This window comes from Austrofundulus limnaeus, unplaced genomic scaffold (genome assembly GCF_001266775.1).
Source record: "Austrofundulus limnaeus strain Quisiro unplaced genomic scaffold, Austrofundulus_limnaeus-1.0 Scaffold326, whole genome shotgun sequence".
NCBI classification, from domain to species: Eukaryota; Metazoa; Chordata; class Actinopteri; order Cyprinodontiformes; family Rivulidae; genus Austrofundulus; species Austrofundulus limnaeus.
In genome coordinates this window covers 349438-359659 of record NW_013952728.1, presented here as the reverse complement: position 1 = coordinate 359659, position 10222 = coordinate 349438, and the positions used below count along the sequence as shown (strand labels likewise).

The 10222-nt window shown below is 38.3% G+C and overlaps 1 protein-coding gene across 1 annotated transcript in view; it reads right to left on the bottom strand.

Moving 5' to 3' along the window:
* Positions 1-1699: 1699 nt before the first annotated feature.
* Positions 1700-10222, bottom strand: part of inpp5d (inositol polyphosphate-5-phosphatase D) — a 31987-nt gene continuing 23464 nt past the window's right edge. The window contains exons 19-27 of the mRNA XM_014022350.1: positions 7788-7877; positions 7595-7705; positions 7415-7494; positions 7257-7344; positions 7034-7180; positions 3138-3201; positions 2882-3037; positions 2363-2760; positions 1700-2285 (exon numbers count right to left, since the gene is read on the bottom strand). Of these exons, the coding sequence (XP_013877804.1) occupies positions 2245-2285; positions 2363-2760; positions 2882-3037; positions 3138-3201; positions 7034-7180; positions 7257-7344; positions 7415-7494; positions 7595-7705; positions 7788-7877 (1175 nt within the window). The 3' untranslated portion in view covers positions 1700-2244. The remainder of the gene's footprint in view (positions 2286-2362; positions 2761-2881; positions 3038-3137; positions 3202-7033; positions 7181-7256; positions 7345-7414; positions 7495-7594; positions 7706-7787; positions 7878-10222) is intronic.

Below are 10222 nucleotides of genomic sequence, written 5' to 3'. Positions count from 1 at the left end.
CATATATATATAATATTTAATTCATTAAAATATTATATCATTAAATTAAAAACAACCTTGACATATGAATGTGTTTGAAGATTTATTGCACAAGTTAAAAGCTGTGATGTTCATGCAAGATAATACTGTGGTCAACATTTTAACGAACACATAGTGTAAAACTCTTATTTTGGAAGCAAAAGTTAGTTTTATAGCCTGCAAGTGTAATGTGAGCCTAACAAAAACGTTTATTCATCAGCAAAATAATCATGTTTGGGATGTGGCGCCATCTAGTGGCTAATTTACAGATTACAACCAACTCAGTTGGTTTGACCTTTTTTCTCTGAACATGATGAAATGATTCACAGATGAAATATATAATAAAAATTAAAAACTTTAGAAGCGTTGGGTTTGTCCATCTGGGCTACTGTAGAAACACACAACAAAATGTGGTGGATTTTGAGCAAGTTGACCTGTCTTACAATTAAAAACAACAGTTTTACAGCAATAACTCCTTAGTTATATTTAATTTCTACTCACAAATCCCCTTAAATGCAACACAATGACATATTTCAGAGACAGTTAGACACCCTAAGACGAGGACTTGTCTTGTTTCGACACAGAAATCAAATCTATCTGTTGAAACAGCCACCAGACAGCTTAGCTTGGCATAAAAACTTGGAACAAAGTTTTAAAATGTTTTAATAATGGTACAGGTCTGGAGATTTTTGAAGTAGTTATCAGTAGTTTGTACTTTATCCCTCATGACATCAGTTTTAGAGTTTGGCGTGTAGAGAAAAGGGCAGAAGTCTTCCTCCTGGCTGAGCTAACGGCTAGGCTAATGGCTAGCAAAACAAAGACTGTTGAGGTGGGCTAATATCAATATCACAAAACAATAAAATTAACTCAAAGGTAATATTTGAAGAACTAATGGACCTGCCGTAGGTGCATGTTATTTCACTTATTTTCCTGACAAAAATATTTAAAACATACAAATGATAAAAGTCACAAAAAATCACACAAAAAAAAACCCCATAAAAATGTCATTTTTATACCCCCATATTTATTTTTAAAACATATTCTTTTCTCGCTTCGTCCCCATTACTAGCATAAAAAATATATAAACTCTGGTCGGGCCACAATGCATTATGGGATATGGTGGGCCAGGAAGGATCCATCAGACCAGTCCTTACTGGTTAAAGGAAGGACACGTTTGTCGGCCGCATTGGAGGAGTCTTCAGTTTTAGACAGCCTCTGTCACAGCGCTGTGACGTGAGCGGCCGACGAATTCAGCCTTCAGAGGACCCGGCCTCTGGATTTGAACATTTTTCCTGCTTATAAAACAACACTTTCTATAAAACCTACTGTGGTTAAAGTGCCTGTGACATCAACTTTTTTGTAATAAACCTGAATGCATTTTTGGAAAGAGAAGATTGATAAAATATTGCAAAACAAATTTCACGACGCTGAGATGAACAGTTGTTGAGATATTTGCATGTGAAGAAACAGGAAGTGATGTCAAAGGGGAATGTCTGCCTGTAAACAGAGCGTTGTTACGACAGCCAACAACAGAAACTGTGGAGAAGAATCTGATGTTTCTTTAGATTATTTTGAGTTTCTATCAAAGAGAGATGAAGAAGAGTTAAAGTTTGAATATTATTGTTTTTAGAAACAAAGACCAGAGAGCTTATTTTATTAATGAGTTTCCCTTTGATGTCACTTCCTGTTTCACTTTGGCTGAGCCAAATCCAAAAATTCATTAATTTATAGGTAATAATTTAATACTAAGGGTTTGAATAATTTACAATATGTGTAAAATCATGTGGATTATGGCAATTTTCTTAAGAATAAAGATCTTTACTTTGACTTTTTGTATTTGTAGGATAGGCATGTCACAGGCACTTTTAAGAATGCTACATTAGCTAATAATAAACATCTACATTTAGGTATGACACTGTTTAGTTTGTAGCTGTTTTCTTTTTGTCATTATGTGTACCTTAGCCTAGCCCGGAGGCAGACCGCTGCTCTTTTCTCCACACGTTCTGCTCCACGGTGATACTGATCACAGAACATCACTTCAAAAATGAACAAGCTATCATTTTCAGTACAAAGTTTCAGGATGTGGTAGCTCTAGATATTTTCCCCTCCTAAAGGACAGTGGTTAAATGTTACAGAAGACAGTAAGTGAAAATAACGTTTGACTTTATAGATTTTGTTTTCATAAAACTGCAGACAGGAAGCTGTTCTGTCAGCTGCAGCCTGGTCTCAGTTCACAGGACGGCCCGCCTTTGGATGATCTGGATGCACTGGAGAAAAAAAAAAACATTAAAAATTAGACGTCATTTAAATTAAAGTAGTCTAAGACTCTGTGGTTGTTTCTTACTGTCTTTGTGAGGCGGTTGTGGACTGAGTCTCGCTGGCAGTCTTTGTTTGCCGGGGAGCTCAGAGCTGTCTCTGTAGTCTCTGGGTTTGGGGTTCTGGGCTTCTGGCCGCAGCTTGGGCAAAGGGGGTCGGCTTTGYGCCATCCCACCTTCCGAGCGCGAGGGCACCACCGGTTTCTTCTGGGACGGGGGGTGCAGGCCGGCGGCAGCAGAGGGTTGAGGTTTGTTCTCGGAGCAGGTGAAGGAGCGGTTGCGTGGGACGGGCAGCGGGGGCCGGTCTGGGTCTCCGTCCGCTGCGGGCGTCTGCGGGGGGCCCTGGTCCTTGGCCTGACCGTGGGATTTTGTCACTGAGCCGTAGAGCGGATTGTCTAACATCTCTGACAACTTTTCCTCCACGTTCCTACAGACAGGAGTCATCTTTAATTTGACTTTCTACTGAAACATTTAATGTTTTAATACTAAGGGTTTGAATAATTTGCAGCTGTGTGTTAGAACCTGAGCTGCGTGCGTTCAAATCATACCCTGTTTTCTTCTGATCTTTACTTGACGACCCCCCAGTAGGAGCATTTCGGGGTGCGATTCTGTTACTCCAGCCCTTATCGGCCGTGTTACCGCTCTTGAATGACACACCCATGTAACTTGGGTTTGAAATATCAAGGGCCTGAGTGTTTGAAGACCTGCCGACCAGAGGTTGGAAACACATTTATGTCCTGGGATTCAGTTCAGAAGATATTTTATAATAAGGTGGGGTGGAAAACAACAACAAAAAATACATACTTGTTAAGATCCCCGCCCTTGMCTTTTGTGGGAAAAGCATCATCTCTTTCGATTTTGATGAAATCTGAAAGTGAAGTAAAATAAGAAAAGCTGTTTAAAATAAAAAAAGATGTTTAAAGAGATCTCTGACTTCTTGTAACATTAGACATTATTTGATAAACATAAAAACCAGACTGTAAAAATACTGTTTAATTTTTATAAAGCAAAAAATATATATTGCCACATGGACGTCAACATTACACCGCAAAGCAATCTAAGTAATTGATTAAGCTTACTAGGAGCTCCAGTGAGAGCTCTTGTCAGCTTAAAGGTTAACTTTGGACAATGTTTAGCGTTCAGCCGTTTTAAATAAAACTGGAGCGTATTGACAGAAGGTAGAAATGACTCAGTCTGAAACTGAAAATGATGATGGAGGAAACAGAGCTGCTTCATGGGAGGCTAACCTCCTCTTTAGCCTTTTAGCTTTCGCGTTTGCTCCTAAGCTAATATGTACATGAAGATTTAGTTTGGGAATCAACACTAWATCTCCACTGAACTAATGCCATGCAGTATATATATTATGAATAAGTACAATGCCCCATGCTATATTAGCCCCCGCGCTAATAGTATTAGCTCAGGGCAATAACACGCACACACACACATAGCCTACAGAAGTTTATAGTAACTAAGTGCATTTACTTTGTTACAGTACTTAAGTAACTTTTTTGAGGATTTGTAGTTTTACCAAGTATTTTTGAAATCGTTACTTTTACTTTTATTTTGTTACGTTTAAAACCTAAAATTGATTATTTACTTCTTTACTTTAAAATTTAACACCTAGTTACTCGTTACAAAATTAAACATTTCCAAATTCATCATGAAAGGAGTTGTTTATGCACTCTAAAAAATGAAGTGTTGAATTTACTCAACCGAGTCATGTCAGCTGGTTTCATTAACCTACAACCCCTGGCAAAAAGTATGGAATCACCAGTCTTGGATGAGCACTCATTCAGACATTTCATTCTGTAAAACAAACTCAGATCAAAAACATGABACAATAATAAGGTCATTCCARAGTGCAACTTGTTGGCTTTCAGGAACACTCAAAGAAATGAAGAGAAAACRTTGTGGAAGTCAGTGAATGTTACTTTTATTGACCAAGCACAGGGAAAAATATGGAATCACTCAATTCTGAGGAAAAAAGTATGGAATCATGAAAAACAGAAAAACAAAAGACCATTCAAAATACATCACTAGTATTTAGTTGCACCACTTTTGGCTTTTATAATGGCTTGCAGTCTATGGGGCATGGACTTGATGAGTGACAAACAGTATTCTTCATCAATTTGTTGATAACTCTCTTTGATAGCAGTTGTCAGATCAGCTTTGCAGATCGGAGTCTTCTTGTGGACCATTTTTTTCAATTTCCATCACAGGTTTTCAATTGGGTTTAGATCTGGACTATTTGCAGGCCATGACATCAACTGAATGTGTCTTTCTCCAAAGAATGCCTTCACTGTTTTTGCCCTATGGTACGATGCATTGTCATCTTGGAAAATTATTTCATCACCTCCAAACATCTGTTCAATTGAAGGGATGAGAAAACTGTCCAAAATGTCAATACAAACTTGTGCATTGATAGAAGAATGAACCACAGTCATCTCTTCAGTGCCTTTGCCTGACATGCAGCCCCATATCATCAAGGACTGTGGAAATTTGGTTGTTTTCTTCAGGCAGTCCTCTTCATAAATCTCACTGGAACGGCACCAAACATAAGTTCCAGAATCATCACCTTGTCCAATGCAGATTCTTGACTCATCACTGAAGATAACTTTCATCCAGTCATCCACAGTCCATGTTTGCCTCTCCTTGGCCCATTGCAGTCTTGTTCTTTTTTTGTTTAGGTGTCAATGATGGTTTTCTTTTAGCTTTCCTGTGTATTGAAATCCCATTTCCTTTAGGCAGTTTCTTACAGTTCAGTCACATACATTGGCTCCAGCTTCCTCCCATTTATTCTTCATCTGTTTAGTTGTACTTTTTTGGTTTTCAAGACAAATGGCCTTTTGTTTGTCTTGATGCTTTGATGTCTTTCTTGGTCTACCAGTACGCTTGGCTTTAACAACCATTCCATGCTGTTTGTATTTGGTCCATATCTTGGATACAGCTGACTGAACTGCCCACATCTTTAGCAACCATGCGTGAAGAGTTACCTTCTTCAAGAAGTTTCACAATCCTCTCTTTTGTTTCAAGAGACATTTCTCTTGTTGGAGCCATGGTTCTTGCCACTCCACTTAGTCCAGCAGCCCTCCAAGGTGTCATGACTGCAGGTGTTTTTAACTGCAGACTAACGAGCAGATCTAATCTGAGGCAGGTGTCCATTTAGGGAAAGGAAASTGACTGGGTGTGTCCTTATTTTCTACCTCCAATTTGAGTGATTCCATACTTTTTTCCTCAGAATTGAGTGATTCCATATTTTTCCCTGTGCTTGGTCAGTAAAAGTRACATTCACTGACTTCCACAATGATTTCTCTTCATTTCTTTGAGTGTTCCTGAAAGCCAACAAGTTGCATTTTGGAATGACCTCATTATTGTATCATGATTTTGATCGGAGTTTGTTTTACAGAAGTGCTCATTCAAGACTGGTGATTCCATACTTTTTGCCAGGGGTTGTATGAGGCAAGAATATTTTCTCCACTGGGTTTAGTGGAASCAGTTTGGTTAACCCCTATAACAGATGCCCCTGAAAGGTAAGAACTGGAGGAATTTGTYTGACACCCTAGTCCTCAAAATAAAAGCCCCCGGTCGCGTTCAGAAACATTTAACGGCAGAAACTTCACCATTTTTGCCCACCAGTGGAACAAAGATGGTTAAGGGGTTCAGTAAATGCTACAGATTATTTCGTAGAGAGTGTGTAAAAGTACTTTTACTTTTACTTTCCCAATTTTTATGAACAGTTTTGTGACATTTACTTAAGTACTTTTTCCACCAGTGAAATTTATTTTTACCAAAATCATTTTCTGTTAAGGTATTTTTACTTTTACTTTGTTTTTTTTTTCAAGTACTTTATAGACCACTGATAGCCTAAACCTGACCGCTTACTCTAAAGTTAACCACTCCAGTACATACCTGACCCTAAATCTACCATAAACGTAATTTACACCTTGATCCTAAACCTAACCCCCCCACCCAAAATCAGCCTCCGAAATCGTGGGGGCCAGGCTTTGGTCCTCACAAGGAGCATTTGGTCCCCAAGAGGCTGTGGCAGAGTGGTTAGGGGAGTCGTCCTGGAGCTGGAAGTTCACCGGTTCGATCCCCCGTCCAGCTGTCTAAGTTGTTGTCTTTGGGCAAGATACTTAACCCCAATGCCTCTGGTGTCCCATCAGTGTATGAATGTGATTGGCACTGATTAGTCTCCACAGTTGATTGTACATGTTAGCTTTGAAGGAGATCCTGTAGAGTGCTGTGTGAATGGGTAAATGAGGACACAGATTATAGTGCGAAGCACTTTGAGTATCCTGGTTGAGTAGAAAGGCGCTATACAAGTACAGTCCATTTACCATTTTCCAGAAAAATCATCCCCACCAAGTAGCAAAAACATCGGTACGCATACACACACACACACACACACACACACATACATATTATGTTGTTATTACATACATATAACATTAGTTCAGGAGCTAGTGTTAATATTATTAGCTTGGGAACTAACCATATAAATACAGTATTACTAATAAATTTGTGGTTTTGAATCCCGAGCTAATGTACTAAACATCATGTTTGCTCATTTCAACCCATATATTGTGAAGAACATAGAAACTAACATAAAATCTAAATTTATTGTCACACATTTTAGCTTTTTTTGTTTTAGTCTCAACTGCAACCCATCATCCTCTTCATCATCCCCGTATTCTCACCGTATAGCTTCTCGGTGGGCTTGAAGTCAGAGGTGCGYAACTGCATGCCCCCGGTCAGAGTGCCGGTGTACTCGCCGTGGTGAGTCAGGGGGATGGTGAACTCATTGTAGCTGTTCTGTGCAGCTCGAAGAGCAATACAACCCGTTCCTTTCAAAAAAAGAAAACTCAAGATGACGTTATGTTGCACAAATCAGTGACAAACAGCACAGTGCGAACATATTACCATATGACTCATCGCAGTCGGTGGATTTCACACAGATGAGGATGTGCTGATCCAAGAGGTACTCCGGATCAGAAATGATGGGGGTGAGCTTGAAAAAGAAGTACACATAATGAATATCTATTTTTGTTATATCCAGTCTCTTTAAAAAATAAAATTACCTCTACTTGGTTTCCAAACCAAACTTTTATGGATCCATTGGATTGTTCTGTGTTCTCTCCTTCTGAAGTCTTCACCCTTTCTGTTGGAAGAATTATGTTTCTCACCTTCATCCATTCAATGAAGAATCTAGTGACGTACTTTGTAAGAAAGATTTTAAAAAGGAATGAAAAGAAACCTACTCTCCAAGCAGCTGGAATGGAATTCGATGCAGAACTTGGTCTTTGACTTGGTCACCAAGACGGCCACACAGTTCATGAACTGGATTCCACCCTGAGGAGCACTGTTGGGACCTTTCAAATGGAAACCAAAGAAGACATCAGGCTCGAAGTTAAAAGTGCTTTTTGCCTGCTTGAAGCTGACTGCTGCTCATACCTTGCTTGGAGACAAACTGTGATGAAACTCCAACTTCAAACGAGGCAAAAACCGGTGAATGGTCACTCGTCATGATGTCCGTAGTGCATCCTGTGTGAGGAGCAAATGAAGGGTCTCATGTATAATGTCAAAAACACAAAAATCACTGTTTTCTCAGTCTTGATGACTAAAAAGCCAAGGGCTAACAACAATCAGTTGTGCAAAATGAGCTCTCTGAGATTTGTGTTGGACTGACTCATCCAGTTATTACTTTCTGTTAGTTTCACTAAAACCTATGGAGCTATAGAGCTCTGTGTTGTGTCTCATTGGACTATGTAAGGTGTGTACGAAAATGAACCTCCTGCCACCACATGACCTAACAGACAGAATATGATAACAACATTAAACATACTTTAATAGATCACAAATATAAAAAATAGACTTATACAGGAATGACAGCATGATGCCTGCTGGAGAAAATGGACATCTGGAGAGTTTTCAACAACTAGAACAGAAATATAATTAGTAGAAAATATCTTCAATGTCTTCAAATGAGAAATTACTACAAAACTGCAGTACAGACAAACCATTACAAAGAAGAGAGCGAAGTGATACAAATTATAKAGGGATGCACAATATGAAAATTTCTGCCGATATCGATATCCAATATTATCATTGCTGTTATGGCCAATAACCGATATTTACCGATATCACACAAACACACAAATTATTTACGCACAAACACACTTGTGTCTTTTTTCGATACTGTAAATAAACAAGCAGACCTCTGACCTGGCTCTGCTTCACTTATTCCTGGCTGCACAGCGTCAATATCACTATCACGATCAGATACTAGTCGACCAAATATTTTGCCTCCCAAAACAGAAAAAAAAACCCCTAAAAAATGGAAAATCAATATCGGACATTAATATCGGCCCCGTTTTACATATTGGGCCGATACAGATATTCTAAAAAATGACCAATATCAGCTGATACCGATGTCAATGCTGATATACGTATCATGCATCCCTAAAATTATAACTAAGGCTAAATTATAACAATTTTRGAATAATAACATTATAAATGTGGGCAGTATGGCTTTTAGTTAAAAAAATTTTCTTCCTTTTTTTACTTGGACTTTTGTATGAATGTAATGTTTTCATGATGCTTTTAATTTTTTTCTTGCTTTTATTATGAAGCGCTTTGTGGTTTATGAAAGGTGCTATAAAAATAAACTTTACTTACTTAAACTTCACTCACTATAAAGTCCAAACAAACAAATATAAATAAAGACACAACTGAATCGGTAAAGAATAAATGGGAAAAATAATTATATATATAAATATTGAGGATATGGCAAAATGTGGAAACTCCACCAGACAACTCCTGATGCTCGGACGTGGAGAGAGTTTGCCTGGAGGAACCTTATAAGAYTTTTCATTAAAGCAAACAGATAAAAAGACAACAAAATGGTTGGAGAGGACGTAGAAATGTGGACCATTCACATATTTCCTGGAGAAGCTCAAAAATGTATGTGTTCTGGTAAATTATCYGTGATGTCATGGGTACCAGGATCAGAGGTGTCAAGTAACTAATTACAAATACTTTGTTACTTTGCTTAAGTAGTAATTTTGGTTATTTATGCTTTAGCGGAGTAATTATTTTTCAGCCTACTTTTTACTTCTACTTCTTACATTTTAATTCAATTATCTGTACTTTCTACTCCTTACTTTTTAAAATGCAAAAAGTATTTCATTTCTATTTAACTTTGACTTGTTTTTATTCCATCTTTTCATTGTTCAGAAAAAAAAATAAATATAAATCTATCCAGATACAGAGTGAATTTGATTGTGGTTGATGAGAAGTGTAATTATAAACCATTCTGACATCTTATTGGATTGAACTCACTCCATCACACCTGTGTAGTAGTTTCCCTTCACTGCTGCGTCTAGAATTYCTCCCATAGACAAGGATTTCTTTGGGAGAATTTTCRTCAAGGCCAATCAGAGAACAGAACGTCGACTTTCTGCGCAGTGTCTGCTAGTTATTTTATCAATGGCAGTGGAGGAAGTGAATGAAGCCAGTCTGTGTTGATAAGGCTTCCAAATTAAATTAAATTTGTCTGACAAAGCAGCAGCTCTCATTTACAGTCGTCTTGTTCGGCGCGGTACATTTCTCCTCTCAGAAGGGTTTTTACGGCGCACGCAATTTCTTGTTAGCTTCTTAGCCTAGCCTCTTTCACAGCGACATATGTTGTGGCCAACCGATCCAATCATTTTAAACTTCAGCAGAGGCCACGCCTCCAGCAAGATTCGCTTCTCTATAGGCCGTGGGTCCAGACCCTCGTACGAAGCAAAGTAAAGGACAAGGATCTGATTTTTACCAGGTTAAGTCAAGTCAGTTAATTCCAAAATTTTCAACATTTTAATTTAACATTATACTCATTATTGTCTTTA